Source organism: Notolabrus celidotus, chromosome 16 (genome assembly GCF_009762535.1).
Source record: "Notolabrus celidotus isolate fNotCel1 chromosome 16, fNotCel1.pri, whole genome shotgun sequence".
Classification (NCBI taxonomy): domain Eukaryota; kingdom Metazoa; phylum Chordata; class Actinopteri; order Labriformes; family Labridae; genus Notolabrus; species Notolabrus celidotus.
The window spans coordinates 29,322,509-29,343,685 of NC_048287.1; the positions used below are offsets into that span (position 1 = coordinate 29,322,509).

The 21,177-nt window shown below is 40.5% G+C and overlaps 2 protein-coding genes across 2 annotated transcripts; both read left to right on the plus strand.

Annotated features, from left to right (window-relative positions):
- The first annotated feature begins 8,986 nt into the window (after positions 1–8,986).
- On the plus strand, positions 8,987–20,716 carry LOC117828537 (gastrula zinc finger protein XlCGF8.2DB-like). Its single transcript, XM_034705748.1, has 3 exons — positions 8,987–10,144; positions 10,313–10,742; positions 20,430–20,716. Exons 1-2 carry the CDS (start codon positions 9,337–9,339, stop codon positions 10,660–10,662), a joined length of 1,158 nt encoding a protein of 385 aa, XP_034561639.1. The 5' UTR covers positions 8,987–9,336; the 3' UTR covers positions 10,663–10,742; positions 20,430–20,716.
- LOC117828531 (gastrula zinc finger protein XlCGF57.1-like) lies at positions 15,169–20,716 on the plus strand. Its single transcript, XM_034705728.1, has 2 exons — positions 15,169–15,462; positions 18,697–20,716. Exons 1-2 carry the CDS (start codon positions 15,294–15,296, stop codon positions 20,313–20,315), a joined length of 1,788 nt encoding a protein of 595 aa, XP_034561619.1. The 5' UTR covers positions 15,169–15,293; the 3' UTR covers positions 20,316–20,716.
- Positions 20,717–21,177: the final 461 nt, after the last annotated feature.

Genomic DNA, 21,177 nt, shown 5'->3' on the forward strand with positions numbered 1-21,177 from the left:
GCTGATGTGTTGCAGCAGGACGGGGCAAGGGGGGACACTTTACCCGGGTCCACTTCATACTGATGGTCTGATCTCAATGTCCTCCCTAAGCCCTGAGCTCATACAGAATGCTGCTGCTCGAGTCCTAACAAGGACCAAAAAAGTAGACCACATTACTCCAGTTCTTAGATCTCTACACTGGCTTCCTGTCTGTCAGAGAATAGACTTTAAAATCCTGCTGATGGTTTATAAAGCACTGAATGGTTTAGGCCCAAAATACATTGCTGATCTGCTACTACTTTATGAACCACCTCGACCTCTGAGGTCATCAGGTACTGGTCTGCTTTCAGTTCCTAGAGTCAGAACGAAACATGGTGAAGCAGCGTTTAGTCATTATGCACCACATATCTGGAACAAGCTCCCTGAAAGCTGTAGGTCTGCTCAAACTCTCACCTCTTTTAAATCAAAGATTAAGACTTTTTTATTTACCTCTGCCTTCCTATCTTAGATTATTTTAACCCACTTTAAATTAAAATTTTAATGTAATTTTTAATATATTTCTAATTTTCCTATACTTTTCTGTTTTATCATATTTGTCATTTTAATTATGTTCTTTTATGCTTGTCTGAATGTCTCCAATGCTTTTAATGTGTTAATGTAAAGCACATTGAGTTGCCCTTGTGTATGAAATGCGCTATACAAATAAAGCTGCCTTGCCTTGCCTTGCCTTGCCTTGAGCCCTGAGCCCTTCTTGATTTAATTGACGTCAGCTGGAAAGTGATTAAGGGCAGGAGGCTGTAAGGGCTCAAAACCAAAGAACTGGAATGGGACAGCTCACTTTTGCAATATCAGGAATTTTTATTGCACAATTTTTACTTTCCTCAAATGCAAGGTGCTTAAGCAGAGCCGTGGGAAGTGGCTTTAAGTCGGGGGTGCTGTAGTAAGAGGTGCAATTTTTTTTCTTTTTGCATTTATGTTACTTATGCAACTGATAGGCTATAGCACACATACATTTTATTTTTATTTATCTGGTTTGAATACAAGCTTTCAAGAGAACTTTTCATTATAAATTCACATCAATAACAAATATAATACAGGCTACTTTGATATGTCTTGCAACTTCTATACGCTGTTGTACAGCAAAGAGCATACAAGCCAAACCTGGTAAAACAGACCCATAAGGCAGTAAAGCACATTGAACAGAACTTATCCAAATACGTTCAGTTTTTATGCAGGCACATACACAGGGCCCATGCATTGGCTTATTTTAAAACGAATAATTATTTAAAATTGCTATAATAATTTCTCAAATCTTCCTCAGGCATTACATTTTCAGAAAATAATACAATGAAAATGATTTTAAAAAAACTGTTCTATTGTGTTAATTAATGTATTTATTTCAACTTATTTATGCATTCAGAAAAAAAATGTGTGATGCCTTTTCCAACAGGGGGAGCTGCAGCACCTTCAGCACCCCTCCTTGTCACGGCCATGTGCTTAAGGGATGACTGACTGCCATGTTATCTCTTATGGTACAGACTGCTTACCACACAGTTTAAAATATATTAATAGGCTCCCTCTGTGCGAGACATGGTTTAATCCAGTGCGATCGTCCAGCGGAGCAGTGACCAGAAATGAGGCTTCGAACTCAGTATCAAAGTTTACACACAAAGTTTATTCATGCAGCATGAGAGAGAAGTTACAGCATACTCAAGAGCATCTGCTGTTCTCCGCCAAATGACAGAGATGCCCAATACTTTATAGTTCTTCAAACATAAGGGAGGAGAAAGGGGGGGGGGGGGGACAGGTGTGGGTGAGTTGCAATCAAGGGTGAGCAAAGGGTCTGTCAGGTGAACATAGTACTCAGGAAACAACAGAGACATTACCTCAGTCTAGTGGCTTACGAAAAGCGCACGTCTGCACATATTCCTATTCAGCATATATCAACAATTCTTAAAAAGCGTACGTCTATGGGGCGCCGTTTGTAAAGTTGTGCACACTGAAAATAACATTTCTCCACGTTTAGCTCCAAACGTCATAAAAATGTAGAGTGAATTTTTTAAAGTCACTTTTTTTGTTATCACATTTAGAGGAATATTTGTGATCTTCTTCACATTTAATTTTAATGTGAAAAATATATTAAATTAAAATAATTGTTAAATACAAATGCTAAATATAAATGTTAAATATAAATCTAAATATTAAATATAAATATAAATGTTAAATATAAATATAAATGTAAAATATAAATATATATATTTAATATAAATATAAATGTTAAAAATAAATCTTAATGTTTAATATAAATATAAATGTTAAATATAAATCTAAATGTTAAATATAAATCTTAATATTAAATATAAATATAAATGTTAAATATAAATCTAAATGTTTAATATAAATCTAAATGTTAAATATAAATCTAAATATTAAATATAAATATAAATGTTAAAAATTAATCTTAATGTTAAATATAAATCTAAATGTTAAATATAAATCTAAATGTTAAATATAAATCTAAATATTAAATATAAATCTAAATGTTTAATATAAATCTAAATGTTAAATATAAATCTAAATGTTAAAAATAAATCTTAATGTTTAATATAAATCTAAATGTTAAATATAAATCTAAATGTTAAAAATTAATCTTAATGTTAAATATAAATCTAAATGTTAAGTATAAATCTAAATGTTAAATATAAATCTAAATGTTAAATATAAATCTAAATGTTAAATATAAATCTAAATGTTAAATATAAATCTAAATGTTAAAAATAAATCTAAATGTTAAATATAAATCAAAATATTAAATATAAATATAAATGTTAAATAAATATAAATGTTAAATATAAATATAAATATTAAATATAAATATAAATGTTAAATATAAATATAAATGTTAAATATAAATGTTAAATCTAAATGTGAACTTAATACAGTTGTTCATACATAAGGAAGGAGAAAGGGAGGGGGGGAAACATGTGTATGTGTGAACTTAATGCAGTTGTTCATACATAAGGGAGGAGAAAGGGGGGGGGGGGGGGGGGGGGGGAAGGGAGGGGGGGAAACGTGTGTGTGTGTGATCTTAATACAGTTCTTCATACATAAGGAAGGAGAAAGGGAGGGTGGAAACATGTGTATGAGAGAGAAGTTACAGCATACTCATGGAGCATCCGAAGTTCTCTGTCCGATTAGAGAAACATTCAGTTATTTATACATTTCTTCGTGCCCTGGGGAGGAGGGAAGCGTGTGGTTTGCAATTAAGGGTAAAGGGTGTCGATTAGAGCATAGCACATGGAAACAATAGAAACATACATCAGTCTTGTGACCTATAAGTCACCATGCATAGAAGACTATAAATGTGCACACACATGGTTATTCATTTAGCATAAAACACGTGGCATTGGTAGCCAGAAATCCCCTAAGCTTACATACAACCGTAATCAAAAGCACGAGCTTACATTTCCTGTGCTTTCAAAGCAACTCAGCAACGATGAACTACCACATCCTGGCTGACTGATCTTGTGATACAGAGGCGAATAGATCTGACCTCGGTCAAACATGTTTTCCAGGAACTGCACAGATCGCTGGTCTTATACCCTACTATTAGCTTGTGACTTGATAAGTCATACAAAAAGAAAACATGTGAATATAACTATTAAGAGAGAATACATGAATATAACAAGAAAAATACATGAGTATAATAAGGAAATTAAGCGAGATTCTACAGCTGGTTTCTTCAATAAAACATATAAAATGGAAAACATATGAATATAATTGTTAAAAGAAGAATACATGAGCATAATAAGAAAAACATGATTATATTTAAGGAAAATGCATGATTATAATAGAGGATATTAATCAAGATTCCACAATATGAAAGATGGTTTAACTATCTACTTGAATTACAGTTGTAAACTTACAAAATACTTTGACTTGCAGTCTTGTAGGTATCACCACAACTACTTAACAACATTCTGCCAGACAAGTGTTTTAAGTTTAAAGCATGTTTTGATGTGAATCAGCTGACTGAAGGTGTTGCAGAGGAGACGCTCAGCTGGGGGCTGCGGCTGAGTGACAGGTCTCTTGTTTTCTCTGCTGCCGGACTGATTCTGACCCGGTTGCGCAACAGAGACATTACCTTAGTCTAGTGATTTTCAAAAAGCACACGTCTGCACATATTCCTATTCATCTTACGACGTTTGTGGTTATCAAAAGCACATATCAACAATTCTTAAAAGCGTACATCGGCTCTTTTATCTAACACAAAGTTTGGCATAGTTACCAAAAAATCCCCTTAGCTTACATTCAAATGCAATATAAAGCTAGGATTAGTTCTTTGATCTTTGCAAAACAACTTATAAATAGATGAATTTACCAACTCCGAGCTGAACCTACATTGAACTTGCAGAAGCTGGGGCTCTGACCTCAGTCTCACCTTTATTCAGAGATCTGCACAGATCTCTGGCCTTGTGCCTTACTATTTGCTGTGTGGTGGCGTGGCCCGGCGTGAGGCGATCGTCCAGCCGAGCAGTGACCAGAAATGAGGCTTCGAACTCAATATAAAAGTTTACACACAACATTTATTCATGCAGCATGAGAGAGAAGTTACAGCGTACTCAAGGAGCATCCGAAGTTCTCTGTCCGATTAGAGAAGCATTCAGTTAGTTATACATCTCTTCGTGCACTGGGGAGGAGGGAAGCGTGTGGTTTGCAATTAAAGGGGACATATCACGCTTTTTTCATCAATATATATTGGTCTAAGAGGTCCCCAAAACATGTCTTTAAAGTTTATGCTCAAAAAAACACTTTGAAATCAGATTTTGGTCTGCCTGAAAAGTCCTCTTCTTCATTCCTCATCAGAACACTCTGTTTTCTCTCTGACCACGCCCCCTCCGGAAGTGGATGTGCCTCGGCTCTCCAGCACGTTGATCTAATGTTTACATGTTGGCTGAATATACACGGCTGCTCTGAGATCGCGTTACTTCAACCCTCTGAATCTGATCCTGACGGAGAGTCGCCTGTAGCAGGACCTTTCTGAACGATTGGTCATAGATTTAGTGTTTCTTGTTGTTTTATTTATCAGTATGTAGACGTGTGTCTTGGTACACAGCTACGAACATGTAGCTATGTGGCTATGCTAACTAGCGCTAGCACTTATCCATGATAAATAAAAATCATCCACTAGATCTTCAAATCTGCAGACGTGGGGAGTAAAACCGACCTCTGCCAGAAAGGCAGCAGGACCTTTTATGAAGGATTGGTCACAGATTTAGTGTTACTTGTTGTTTTATTTGTCAGTATGTCGACGTGTGTCTTGCTACAGCTACAGCTACAGCTACAGCTATGAACATATAGCTATGTGGCTATGCTAACTAGCGCTAGCACTTATCCATTACAAATAAAAATCATCCACTACATCTTCAAATCTGCAGACGTGGGGAGTAAAACCCACCTTTGTGTTTATTAAGACCGCCTACAACTAGCATGCCTCCCTCCTTAGCTCCTTATTAGCACACACGTGTGCAGGGAATGAAAAACGGAGGAGGGATTCAGTATTATTTTATACAGTCTATGGGCTGAACAAGCTCCGAGCTCTGACTCCGTGACAGACCGGATATTGTTGTTACGTAACAAAAACACGGAAGTCTGAAACGGCTCGTTTCACACACATTTACAGAAAGGTGGAGAAATCAGAACAGGGGCAGAATGGATTTTTTTCATTCTCGGGGGGTTTGTAGACAGGGACACATATTTCAGGTAGAGAACCATTAAAAAGTCAATTTTGCATGATATGTCACCTTTAAGGGTAAAAGGTGTCGATTAGAGCATAGCACACGGAAACAATAGAGACATACATCAGTCTTGTGACTAGTGGTGCAACGGATCATCGTTGATCCGTGATCCGTACGGATGCCTCTCCACGGTTCGGCACGGACGTGGTCCGCGGATCGGTTGATGAAAAAAGTTGCGCGTGTTCACGTGATGACCGCATGTTCAATCCACACTCACTCGTCAAGCGCAGCGGTAGTCATGGTAAGTGAAGGAGCAGAGGAACTTGAAAAAACCTCCTGCATCTTGTAAGTCACATGTATGGGAGCATTTTGGTTTCCCTGTGAAATACAGTGAATGCTGAATGTGTTTGAGCCACGTTATGAAATTCCGTCGCGCACCCACCAGACCATTTGTGGCCCCCGAACTGTTATTCCTTCACTCTGTGTTTTGGTCGGGTCACCTCGTGTTTACCGGGACTTGTCTCCATGTCAACGATATGCAGACAGCCTGTTAATGGGTCACTTACTTAGAGTCCAATGCTGCGAGTGAAATCTTTAACTTTCACTTTCGTTTATGGAGCAGTTCGCATATTGGCACTTTGCCAGCTGTAGGGCCCTAGAATGCACGAAAACGGTGTGTTCCAAGTTTGCAGCTCAAAGAAAAGTGGACGGTGAAAATCAACGATTGAAAGAAGAATGGAGTGAAACTTTTGAAGTTCCTCTGCTCCTTCACTTGCCATGCCATGAAATGCAGTGAATGAGGTAGGACTGGGCCCACAGATAGGGTGCTTTGCACAAGCAGTACATTTTGAGTTGAATCTTGTTTTTATTTTATTGGCAAAAGTTTAAAAGTGTTTTACAAAATAAATGGAGGGACAAAGTTGTATTTGTCTTTTTTTTTTTTTTTTTTTTTTTTTTTGCTGATCCGAAAAATGATCCGATCCGTGACTCAAAACCGTGATCCGATCCGAACCGTGAGTTTTTTGATCCGTTGCACCCCTACTTGTGACCTATAAGCCACAATGCATAGAAGACTCTAAATGTGCACACATCAGCACATGTGGTTATTCATTTAGCATAAAGCGCATGTCATTGGTAGCCAGAAATCCCCTAAGCTTACGTACAACCGTAATCAAAAGCACAAGCTAACATTTCCTGTGCTTGCAAAGCAACTCAGCAAAGATGAACTACCACATCCTGGCTGATTGACCTTATGATATAGAGGCAAATAGATCTGACCTCGGTCAAACATGTTTTCCAGGAACTGCACAGATCGCTGGTCTTATACCCTACTATTAGCTTATGACTTAATAAGTCATACAAAAAGAAAACATATGAATATAACTATTAAGAGAGAATACATGTATATAACAAGAAAAATACATGAGTATAATAAGGAAATTAAGCGAGATTCCACAGCTGGTTTCTTCAATAAAACATATAAAATGGAAAACATATGAATATAATTGTTAAAAGAAGAATACATGAGCATAATAAGAAAAACATGATTATATTTAAGGAAAATGCATGATTATAATAGAGGATATTAATCAAGATTCCACAATATGAAAGATGGTTTAACTATCTACTTGAATTACAGTTGTAAACTTACAAAATACTTTGACTTGCAGTCTTGTAGGTATCACCACAACTACTTAACAACATTCTGCCAGACAAGTGTTTTAAGTTTAAAGCATGTTTTGATGTGAATCAGCTGACTGAAGGTGTTGCAGAGGAGACGCTCAGCTGGGGGCTGCGGCTGAGTGACAGGTCTCTTGTTTTCTCTGCTGCCGGACTGATTCTGACCCGGTTGCGCTCCTGGCTGACACCTGACCACGTGTTAGAATGACCCTTTAGTGGCTGGATGATACCGTAGGCATGACGAACAAAATCATAGGCGGTGGTTCAGGTGCACCACAAACGGGTCTACTGAACAAACAGCCACAGTGACATCAGACACCAACCAACAACGACACAGACAGGTTATAACTGGCACCTTTTATAGTGTGGCACTAATTGGCCTCCTGGACCAAACCATCTGGAGGTGTTCACAAATTATTTATTCTGCTCTCCATTAACTTAGACCCCTTCCCCTGTTCCTGACTTTATGTCCCCAATATTAACCACATTTTATAATTCCCACATTTCCTAAAATACATCTCAAACATGCCCTTTAATTCATTCCCTTGCACCGCTAAATTCAGACTCCCCCCTGACCAATTTGTGCTCTGGTCCCACCCCGGAACCTTTATCTGGGTGTCCGTTCCTCGGGGAATCTTTTAACCGGAACACCCTGGAGCGGACACAGAACAGCAACCCCAGGTAAGTCAAACAAACAATTTCGACCTATTTGCACTACCGCCCTGGCACACTTTAACGTTAATACAACCACGCACATATTCATAAACACTGCACACATGATTACTTATTGCTGACGTTAAATATCGTCTCGCGGAACCTTCTAACTCTCCTCTCTTCTTCAGGTGGAGCAGCGCCCCCACGCCGGCAACCCCCGGACAACTACACCTCAACCACGCACTATGGTTTGCCTAACTCCGGCTTAATTCCTTAATCAACAAATAACAACAACAAATGTGCAAATACGCAATGTGCAAATGTACTGTGCAAAGATCGCTAATAAAGTGCAAGGTGCCATCAATACTGTGTGTTGTTTATTAAAGTGCCGTGAGCCCAAACCCTTGTGCAATATTTACAACACAACAGCCGTCCGTCATGAGTAACGAAGGGCTCTTCGTTACACCACATAAAAACATGCTATTTTTTCCTCAATAAGAACCAGTAGGTAAAGGGTTTAGTCAGAGAAGCAGTTTGACATTTCACATGTTGGTTCACACAAAAGAGAAACCCTTCAGGTGCTCTGAGTGTGGTAAAAGGTTTATTGTTAAATCGACTCTGACTTCACACGTGTTGATTCACACAGGAAAGAAACCCTGTTTTTGTTCTGTGTGTGGTAAAACATTTAGATAGAAACAATCTCTAAACAAACACATGGTAGTTCACACAGGAGAGTGAGTCTCTGCTCTGTCTCTGGTAAAGGACTTTAAGGACACACGTGAGAGAAATGTTGTAGATGTAGTGTTTGTGACCATTCAGACCGTTCAGCTAAAAACACAAAAGTGCGTTAGTAGTCAGCAGGGTCTGAAATTAACTTTTTTCACTGCCTATTTTTTCCCCTTTGTTTTCATCTTTTTTTTTTTTCAACCAAATTGAGTCATGGTTTCAAGTCTCACTTTGTCAAATCAGGTTACACAGTAAACTCAGCATATCTTGTGTCTTTTTGTTATCAGAGTTTCCTGCAGATGTCCAGCAGCTGGCAGTCAGTAAAGAAGATCCTGATGAGAAGCAGAGGTGGAGCCCCCGTCTGGACCATGAGAACACTGAACCCCCGCACATTAAAGAGGAACCGGAGGAACTCTGGAGCAGTCAGGAGGGAGAGCCGCTTCAAGGACTCGAGGAGGCTGATCCAACCAAATTGAAACCGACGGTTCTCCCTGTGAAGAGCGAAGATGACGAAGAGAAATGTCAGCTCTTACAGCTTCATCAGGGACACACTCCCAAGATGGAAACAGAAGCTGATAGAGAGATCTGTGGAGGACCAGAAACAGCAAGGAACTCAGATCCAGGAAGCGATACTGAATCTGAAAACACCTCTGAACCTGAAACTGAAGACTTTTGTAATCTGGGGGAGACCAACGAGCACGAGTCAGGTTTAAACCCCCCAAAATCCACCAAAGGCAAGAGAGTGACTGCTAAAACAGTGCATAGCTGCTCAGAGTGTGGTAAAGAGTTTAAATGTAAACAATACCTGAACGAACACACGGCAGTTCACACAGAAGAGAAACCCTTCAGTTGCTCGGAGTGTGGTAAACGGTTTAAATGTAAACGATACCTGAGCAGTCACAAGGCAATTCACACGGGAGAGAAACCCTTCAGTTGCTCTGGGTGTGGTAGAGAGTTTAGAGACAAATCCAGTCTGACTTCTCACATGTTGGATCATACAGAAGATAAACCCTTCAGTTGCTCTGAGTGTGGTAAACAGTTTAACCAAAAAGGGGCCCTGATCAGACACAAGGTAATTCACACAGAAGAGAGACCCTTCAGTTGCTCCGAGTGTGGTAAAGGGTTTAAACGTAAACGTTGTCTGATCACACACAAGGTAATTCACATCGGAGAGAAACGCTTCAGCTGCTCCGAGTGTGGTAAACGGTTTAACCTTAGAGAGGGTCTGATCCTACACAAGGCAGTTCACACAAAAGAGAGACCCTTCAGTTGCTCTGAGTGTGGTAAAGGGTTTAAACTTAAACGTAGTCTGATCAGTCACAAGGTAATTCACACGGGAGAGAAACCTTTCAGCTGCTCTGAGTGTGGTAAAGGGTTTAAACGTAAACGTAGTCTGATCAGTCACAAGGTAATTCACACGGGAGAGAAACCTTTCAGCTGCTCTGAGTGTGGTAAAGGGTTTAAACGTAAACGTAGTCTGATCAGTCACAAGGTAATTCACACGGGAGAGAAACCTTTCAGCTGCTCTGAGTGTGGTGAAAGGTTTAGTTATAGACCCAATTTGACATCACACATGTTGGTCCACACAAAAGAGAAACCTTTCAGTTGCTCCGAGTGTGGTAAAGGGTTTAAACGTAAACGTAGTCTGATCAGTCACAAGTTAGTTCACACGGGAGAGAAACCTTTCAGCTGCTCTGAGTGTGGTAAAGGGTTTACTGATAAATCAAATCTGACTTCACACATGTTGATTCACACAGGAAAGAAACCCTTTTTTTGTTCTGTGTGTGGTAAAACATTTAGATATAAACAATCTCTAAACAGACACATGCTACTTCACAAAGGAGAGCGAGTCTTAATCTGCTCTGTCCTCGGTAAAGGACTTTAAGGACACACGTGAGAGAAATGTTGTAGTTGTAGTGTTTGTGACCATTCGGACCGTTCAGCTAGAAACACAGAAGTGCGTTGGTAGTCAGCAGGGTCTGAAATTAACTTTTTTCACTGCCTGCCACTGTGGCAGGCAAGTAATTTCTTTTGTCTGCCACTCATATTTTCTACCTGCCACTTTTAAAATATATGCGCCAATTGAAAGTAAAAAATATTTAGACATCATTTAGTTGTTTGTGTGTCTTGGATGATTTGTGGTCTTTTACGGCCTCCAACTTCTTATTTTATGTCCCACAAACAGAAGAACCTTCCCGTCTGTCCATCGGTAATGTTAGCATCTGAGCAGCATTTGTCCAGTGGTTCCCAAACTTTTTTCTGCGGGGCCCCCCTTTGTGGATGAAAATATTTCCATGCCCCCACGAAACTGTACATAGACTCATACATACCTATTTATATATTCATTGATTCATTTATTCCTTCATTAATAAGTTCATTTGTTCATTTATTTTTTTCATTTGTTTGTGATTAATTAATGCATTTCATTTTTTATATAATAGATTCTTTAGGTAATGACATTTTACGGTATTACAAAATGAAATGGAATCACACATGTTAAAATATGTTAACTCACTGTGACCCCCATCAAACAAATCTGCAATGCAACATTCAACTCATGTCTGAGCCTGAGACCACAGAGAGATGATTTTATAATCCTCTTTCTGTTCAGAACTCAGGACTTTGTAGCTTCTTAATAAATCTGTATTATCTGACTTTCCTTTCCTCTCCTCCTCCCCTGTTAATTAAAGATCCAGGATGGGGTGTAGCGGCAGACATTAGCACCTCTCTGGCACACACGGAGCAGGAACAGCAGTGAGCACACATCAGAATCCACCATGAAACTAGCAGGAAAACATCACAATATAAGTCAAGTAAAACAAGTGACAATAATAGTTTACAAATGACAATAAGGCAATAATGAGAATACCATAACAACATTTTATGAATCAGATCCCATGTGGCGGCTGTACGGTGGTGCAGTTGGTAGCGCCGTTGCCTCACAGCTAGAAGGTTCCTGGTTCGAATCCCCGGTCGGGTGGGTACCTTTCTGTGTGGAGTTTGCATGTTCTCCCCGTGCATGTGTGGGTTCTCTCCGGGTACTCTGGCTTCCTCCCACAGTCCAAAAACATGCTCTCCAGGTTAATTGTTCACTCTAAATTGCCCATAGGTGTGAGTGTGTGCGTGAATGGTTGTCTGTCTCTCTGTATTAGCGCTGTGATAGGTTGGCGACCTGTCCAGGGTGTACCCTGCCTTCCGCCCGAAGTCAGCTGGGATAGGCTCCAGCCCCCCGTGACCCCTAACGGGATGAGCGGTCAAGATAATGGATGGATGGATCCCACGTGGGTTACACTTGGCTCAAAGGTGGTAGCTCCAACTTGAAGTATTTTGATAATATTTGTATTTTGACTCAAACTTCATATTACTCTTGACTAGTCAGCTGAGCCTTCTGGGAGTTTTCTGAAGGAATAATAATAACAATAATACTAATAATTATAATACTACTACTACTAATAATAATAATAATACTTTATTTATATAGCACTTTTCAATACAAGTAACAAAGTGATTTACAGTGGGCAATAAAAACAAGAAGAAGTGCAAAGCAAAATGAAGCAATACAAAATTAAAGCTGCAAGTGGCGATGAACCGGCCCTCGCACACCCGTGGCTGCCGCCTACGCGAGCCACCGCCACATGCAAACCGCCGCCTGATATTTGCCACCACACGATGCGAAAGCTAGATCTGAGAGCTCTCAAAAGTATGCACCCTTATTTGGGCGTCATTCTTCACATTCAAAGCTGTGTTTGCGTTTGAGCCCCGCCTCAACGCATGCCACGGCCACAATTTTTGTCTGAACAGAATTCCTTTAACAATAATTTAATTGTCAATATGTCTGCTATAGAATGTGCCTTGTTTGGACTGAATCAGAGAAAAACTCTAGGAGGAGCTCTAAAAAGTATGCACCCTTATTTGGGCGTCATTCTTCACATTCAAAGCTGTATGTGCGTTTGATGCCCCGCCTCAACGCCTGCCACGCCCGCAATTTTAGTCTGAACGGAATTCTTCAAACAGTCTGCCTCCCGGACCTTGACTGGTAGATGATTCCAAAGGAGAAGGGCCTCACTCCAACATCTTGTGGAAAGATTTTCAAGAAGAGTTGAAGCTGTTAAAGCTGCAAAAGGGAGGCCAACTCCATATTAAAGTAATAGTATAACTAAAACTTAATTGATTGATTGATTGATAAATATACTATAACCCAGTGTATATTTCTATTTAATTAATTAATTAATTAATTAATTAATTAAAAAGCCATCTAAACCATGTTGTCAGCTAAAATAAACATGGATATAAGATTTAAATGTGCATGCAATAATGGATGTTATAATTATTAATTAGTTGTATTTTATCAAATACAAAAAAAGGAACAACAATATCAGCATTATATATCAGCCAATAGAGAGAGGTGATAGTGATGAGACGAGTAGTAGAAGCTGTTGCCGCTGGAGTCCAGAATGTTTGCAGCAGGAGGACGTCTACGGCAGCTCAGAGGAACCTACGAGACAAGGGAGCTCAGGAGCTCAAAATATATGACTCCCTAAAAGAACTGTACTGTAAAATGATTCCCTCTCCTTACTGAACTTATTTTATGATTTATTTTCTATGTACACTTGAGGTCAAAATTATTAGCCCCCCAGGAATTCTGGAACATTTTCCTTAAATTCTCCCGAATGTTTGAATCACTGATAAAACTTGATATAAGCAAACATTCGCCAGTGTTCTTTAGTAGCTTTGGTACATTTTGGTATGTAAAATAAATTTTTAGAATAACTTAATATCAAATATAGTGAAAAATGGGGTGGTCAAAATTATTAGCCCCCCTGTGAATTTTTACTTTTAAAACACACCTGAGCAGTCATTTTGTTTCCTAACAACACCTGAGCATTCAAACAGCATTGAGATTTACTTAAGGGACTCCAAACAGGGCACTTAAACAAGTTATTGAGAGAGACTACTCATAGTAACCATGCCAAAGACAATGGAAATCAGTCTTGAGCTCAGAAAGAAGATATTTGAGGCTCATAATAAGGGGGAAGGCTATACTGTAATTTCCAGGCATTTTACAGTGTCTAGAATAGCTGTATGTTGCATCATTGCAAAGTACAAGGAGACAAACTCTGTTGGAAACAAACTTGGGCGTGGTAGAAAACGCAAGATTTCATGAACTTTGGAAAGGAAAGTAGTCGAAGATGTCAGCAAGAAGCCCCGGACATCTGCCAAGATGACTATTGCTGACCTGACCTCCATTGGAGTTGATGTTTGAAGGAGCACAGTTGTGTGGGATCTTCATTGTAGTGGGCTTCAGGACCATCGTCCCAGAAGAACCCCTTTACTCAAAGAGCGGCACATCAGAGTGAGACTGAGGTTTGCCCGAGAACATTTGAAAGGTAAAAATGAGTTTTGGAAGTCCATCTTTTGGTCTGATGGAACTTTTTGGGCTTATGGATGTTGTTCATGTTTGGCCAAGAAAGGGAGAGTCCTTCAACCCTTAGAACACGGTCCTCAGAATTACACATGGTGGGGGGAGTGTCTTACTGTGGGGCTGTTTTGCAGCCTCAGGCACAGGAAATCTTGTTCTGGTGCATGGCATCATGAAAAAAGAAAGTTATGTTGATATTTTGAGGGATAATTTGAAGAACTCTGCTCTTAGTCTAGGCTTTGGTCGGCGCTGGGTCTTCAAGCAAGACAACGATCCAAAGCTTACGGCAAAATTGGTCAAACAGATCTTAAAGGACACCAAAACCAAGGTCCTGGAGTGGCCCGTACAGAGCCCAGATCTAAATCCTGTGAAGAATCTGTGGTGGGTGCTCAAAGTGAATGTCCATGCTCAGAGACCATGTATTTTGGACCAGCTGGAACAATTTGCATTGGAAAAATGGGCCAAAATCCCTCCAGAGACATGTGCCAACCTTGTAAAGAACTATTTGAAGAGGTTGTTGTCAGGTGTGGCTCAGAAAGGGCACACTATTGACTACTTAGGGCCAGGGGGCTGATAATTTTGGACTTGCCATTTTTACCTTTTCTTGTTTCAATTTCATTGCATCAATAAAATATCCAAGTCAAACATAGCGAACATTTGTCTTTGTTATTTTGGAAACACATAAACTATAAACACTTGTTTTTAATGGTCATTTTCATGGAGAAATCAAGGGTTTTATCTAATTTCACAAGGGGGGCTAATAATTTTGACATCAAGTGTATGTGTAATTGTATCATTTACCTTAAATTCACAACTAAAGCTGTATTGTTTCTGTGTCTTTAATGATTGTTTATGTATGATGCTCTTTCTGAAATAACCCCTTGTTTGTTATGTACATTTTAAATACAGTAAAGGTTTGGGGCCCCCCAGTCCACAAAGTCAGACTCCGCCCCTGTCTTCCCTGGTCTCAATGGGAGGAGCATGGAGGTATCATGTGTGATGCAGCTCCACCATCTTCTATTGAAACCACGCGCTTCCTCCAAGTGATCCAAACTTCGGAGCTTCGGTCTTCATCTCTCCAGCAATAGTTTGCTTCAATGTCCGGGTTTCAGGATCTTAAAGATTTATTCAGCAGGCGGCTGCTCGCTGCGGTTACCAAAGACAATACAGGACGAACCACAACATCTTTATACGAAGAGGAGCTTCACCGCCAGAGAGAGCTGAAGAAAGTGATTTTAACACCTGAAATCAAGCTGCATAGAGCAGGTTAGTCTTTGGTTCTTGTCATGTGTAGTAATTAGTGATGGTGAGATGAAGCATCGAACCACTTGAGCCAATTGTTTCTAGAAAGGGTTCATTTCTGGAAGCTTCACGTGCACACCAAATCCCCTACTGGCCAGGTTTATCATTACATGCAGCTGGATCTTAACCACATAATGTGTGATGCATTGAATGTTTGTGTCTGTTATGGGAATGACTATGAATTACAAAAAAATGTATGAACAAATAATTTCTGGACATAAATGATCATATATGTGTATGATAAAATATTTTTGAATGTATTCTGTGTAAATTTTCCCAACATGGTATTATCATATGATATGGCAGGTTGTGTAATTATATTTTTCTGTCACTTTAGGAAAATGGAATTGGCTTAAGCAGGCAGAGGACAGTGAAAGTGATTGTGGAACTAGGAAGAGGGCACTGAATATGCTTGTGTTATTAGGAGTTATTAAAGCTGGGGTTGGTAATCACGGAAAACTAGCATGAATTTGAATATAGCATTTCCTCAGGACTCCGTCTAACCCAAGCGGCAAACTCCGGTCTCAAACGATGAAGCCAATGCGGAAGTGCTATAAACTGCAGTACATCGAGAATCCGCTTGAGGCTGGCTGCAGAAACACCAGAAACTACATAGATATGAATGGGAAAAAGACGATCTTTGCAGCATTAATAAACATGTTTACAGCCTGGTTCAAAAAACGGCTTGGCCCTATGAAGCTAATCTCTCTAATGGCATACACTGTACGGGGAGTGAATTTTTTTCTAACGTGACGGTTCAGAAGATATTAGGATTACGAGTTTTGCCCAAATAAGGACATGACTGACGTGACTCCCGGTCGGGGACACACAGCCATTGGCTAAGAGGCTCACACTACGTCACACTCTGCCTGGTTGAGTTCGCATTACCAATATGGCTGCCGCCGTCGATTTGCTTCAAAACAGCTCTCAGGAACAGATGGGTGACGTCACGGATACTACGTCCATATTTTATACAGTCTATGCTTGCAACCATATGATGGTGACTGCTTCAAAACCGGTCCTCACCAAATAGTGAAAGTTAAAAACACAAACAAACATGGCTGCTGTTAGTACTCACAACTGTCATGCTAGCATTATCCAGTTGTACCGGTGACACGATATCAGGAGAAAAGTTATAACACACATATAATACTGTAACAGCTCTACTGTTTGTTAAACGTGTTCAGTGTAGATGTTCTTAATTCCTACAGTGTTGACAGTCAGTGAAGGCATCAGGAGAGGTGTAGAGTGTGTGAGCGGGAGAGAGGAGAGACAAGAGGAGAAGTTCTTCATTCATTCAAACATTGATTGTTGTTTTGTTGGTTGGCGTGATCACGGCCGACAGTCACCGGTTATTAAAGATCAACGTGTTCACCAATCGGCTCGTCATCCCTACAGCGTCCGGACGGACGCTCCAGTACATCTACATTTCTGTAGGACTTACTGAAAGTCATTAATTATTCTGCTTGTTGGTGAGAGCTTTTTAGACTCTGATCCGGACTACAATCCTGAGCAAAGCACCTCATCAGGTCAGAGGGGACAGGCCCGAGGTCGAGCGAGAGGGGCAGTAAATAGAGGCAGGGGAAGCAGAGGCAGGAGACGGGGACTCGGAGGAGTGCACGCCGGGGAAATGTACGCGCAGGAGGAGGGCAGAACGGCAGGACGGGATTTGATTGGTTTAACATTTGGGGTGCCAAAAAACGCTGATTGGTTGGTGTTTTCCCAGGTTTACTCGGACTGTAGATAGCAGCTTTTTTTCATTCTTTTTTAAGAACACATCATGTATTGATCGCCATCAGGACATAAAGATCATTTTAACCAGTATAACAAAAAGTGTATCTAAATCTGATTACCAACCCCAGCTTTAAATCAAACTGTTGCCACACAGGAGAAATTCTCCTTTTCCTTTTTTTTTAAAAAAAATAATATATTTGGGCTTTGACACCTTTTATTTATAGAGGAGAGGACAGTGTAGAAAGTGGGAGACAGTGGGGAAAAAATATGCAATTAAAAAGCCACAGGCTGGGCTCGAACCGGGCCAAATGTTTCATGGGTATGCACCATAGACTGTAAATAAAAATGGACAGTGTTGCTCCGCCTCTTCCCGTTGTACGGTTCTGAAGCCAAAAAATCCCGCTCCTGGGCGCCGCCATTGTGCAGCCAGAGTCTGTGAAGCCACGGTAACAAGCTCCGCCCTACAGCGTAGCGTCACAAGACGCTGTGTGTCCTTTGAAGTTTCCCTCTACGGCGTCTGTGAATCAAAGCAAACCTGGAAGTAAAACCCTGTTTTTTAAACTCTAATAACTAACGAAAAAGCAACTTTTCAGCGCGTCAGGGACTCAACGACGCACAAGTTTGTGGTGCTCATGTCCGTGTCAGCCCCTGCTGCGTAGGGGAGATGCAGAAGTATAAATCAGCCTAAAGTTTGATCAACTTTGACCTCCAAAGAGCGCTGTGAACTGACTGTCTGTCCAGAGCGCCTGTCACTGCAGGTGTATTCAGGGGGCTTCGTAAAAGTGCAATGCAGACCTGTATTTTGCATTCATGGCATTTCTATTTGAATCAAGAGAATCAGATATAGTGATCACATCAAGAATGTTTTCTTTTGATTTTTTTTTTGCGAGAACAGGCTAGATTATAATGTGAGATATTACAAAAGCAAAAGTGTTAAAAGAGTGAAATGTTGCCGATTTTAATACTGATATCAATCGATAGATTGATGTGGCAAATTCTGTCTGCACTGTTTTTTTTAATCCCTTTTGGTCTGAACCCTCCCCAAGGACCAATTTATCAATTTACCTAGGGAGACCCAACCAGGGGCTGAAGCTACTAACAACATAGCATCCGGGTTCACCGGGACACACAAGCCCCTCCACTTTAATAAGGGGGCAGTTCTTGGAGGAGGTGATGTAGCGGCTTTTACATAGGAGTTTCACCATCCCCAAATTGGAGATTGAAATAAATATCTCATGTGCCGTTTAAAGAGCAGAGTTAAGGTCAAAGTTAAAGTCTCCTTCATTGTCAGTACTTCAGTATGTAACAGACATGCAGAGGATTGAAATTTTGTTTCTCTCAGACACAACCCTTTTAAAAATGTCCTGATATAATAAATGTAAACAATATAATGGTTTCAAGTATCACTTTGTCAATTAGGGTTACACAGTAAACTCAGCATATCTTGTGTCTTATTGTTATCAGAGTTGAGTAAAGAAGATCCTGATGAGAAGCAGAGGTGGAGCCCCCGTCTGGACCATGAGAACACTGAACCCCCGCACATTAAAGAAGAACAGGAGGAACTCTGGAGCAGTCAGGAGGGAGAGCCGCTTCAAGGACTCGAGGAGGCTGATCCAACCAAGTTGAAACCGACGGTTCTCCCTGTGAAGAGCGAAGATGACGAAGAGAAATGTCAGCTCTTACAGCCTCATCAGGGACACACTCCCAATATGGAAACAGAAGCTGATAGAGAGATCTGTGGAGGACCAGAAACAGCAAGGAACTCAGATCCAGGAGGCGATACTGAATCTGAAAACACCTCTGAACCTGAAACTGAAGACATTTGTAATCTGGGGGAGACCAACGAGCACGAGTCAGGTTTAAACCCCCCAAAATCCACCAAAGGCAAGAGAGTGACTGCTAAAACAGTGCATAGCTGCTCAGAGTGTGGTAAAGAGTTTAAATGTAAACAATACCTGAACGAACACAAGGCAATTCACACGGGAGAGAAACGCTTCAGCTGCTCTGACTGTGGTAAACGGTTTAACCATAAAGGGTCCCTGAACATACACAAGGTAATTCACAAAGAAGAGAGACCCTTCAGTTGCTCGGAGTGTGATAAACGGTTTAAATGTAAACGATACCTGACCATGCACAAGGTAGTTCACACGGGAGAGAAACGCTTCAGCTGCTCTGAGTGTGGTAAACGGTTTAACCATAAAGGGTCCCTGATCAAACACGAGGCAGTTCACACAGAAGAGAGACCCTTCAGTTGCTCGGAGTGTGGTAAACGGTTTAAACGTAAACGATACCTGATCACACACAAGGCAATTCACACGGGAGAGAAACCCTTCAGTTGCTCTGAGTGTGGTAAGGAGTTTAGAGAGAAATTCAGTCTGACTTCACACATGTTGGTTCACACAGAAGAGAGACCCTTCAGCTGCTCTGAGTGTGGTAAACGGTTTAAACATAAAAAGGGTCTGATCGCCCACAAGGTAATTCACACGGGAGTGAAACCTTTCAGGTGCTCCGAGTGTGGTAAACGGTTTAAATGTGAACCGGATCTGATCACACACAAGGTAATTCACACGGGAGAGAAATGCTTCAGTTGCTCCGAGTGTGGTAAAGGGTTTACACGTAATGAGAGTCTGATGAGACACAAGGTAATTCACACGGGAGAGAAACCTTTCAGGTGCTCTGAGTGTGGTAAAGGGTTTAACTGTAAAGCGGGTCTGATCAGTCACAAGGTAATTCACACGGGAGAGAAACCTTTCAGCTGCTCTGAGTGTGGTGAAAGGTTTAGTTATAGATCCACTTTGACATCACACATGTTGGTCCACACAAAAGAGAAACCTTTCAGTTGCTCCGAGTGTGGTAGACGGTTTAAACGTAAACATGGTCTGATCAGTCACAAGTTAGTTCACACGGGAGAGAAACCTTTCAGCTGCTCTGAGTGTGGTCAAGGGTTTACTGTTAAATCGAGTCTGACTATACATATGTTGATTCACACAGGAAAGAAACCCTTTTTCTGTTTGGTGTGTGGTAAAACATTTAGTCGGAAAACATCTATAAACAGACACATGGTAGTTCACAAAGGAGAGTGAGTCTTAATCTGCTCTGTCTTCGGTAAAGGGCTTTAAGGACACGTGAGAGAAATGTTGTAGTTGTAGTGTTTGTGACCATTCGGACCGTTCAGCTAGAAACACAGAAGTGCGTTGGTAGTCAGGCTTCAGAGCGTCACCAAGGTCAAACAGGAGAAGAGAATGTCAGAAACAGGAGCTGATGATGGAGACTGTGGTTAAGACTAGAGCACACCAGTCCAATAGCTTGGCTTAGAAAAACATTACAAAGTGCCCACTCTGGTGCCCTTTCATTCGAAATTGCATGAAACAATGCCCTCTGAATGTCCCTCATATGTATAAAATGTTAAAAAGTATCCTTCTGTTAGACTTAATGTGAAAAAAATACTCCTGGATGTATACTGTCAATAAATTGTTAAATCGTCCCCTCTGGGTTTCTTCATTTGTATAGCGCCAAATCACAGCAAACATTATCTCAAGACGCTTTTACAAACAGAGCAGGTCTAGACTGTACTCTGTGTTTAATTATTAACAACTGGAAAGGTTGCATTTCCTGAAAGCAAATGCGTTCAAATGCTGAAGCTGAAGGCTGAAAGCTGTGAAGCACAGCTGAACATGTAGAAGTAGTTGAAGTAGTAGAAGTAGTGGAAGTGGAAGAAGTGGAAGAGGTAGAAGTAGTGGAAAAAGTACAGGAGGTGGAAAAAGTAGAAGAATAGAAGAAGTGGAAAAAGTAGGAGTAGAAGAAGTGGAAAAGGTGGAAAAAGTAGTAGAAGTGGAAGAAGTGGAAAAAGTAGAATTAGTGGAAAAGGTAGAAGAGGTGGAAAAAGTAGGAGAAGTGGAAAAGGTAGCAGCTGCATTCATCGTGCAGCATTGTGTGGTTTAACAG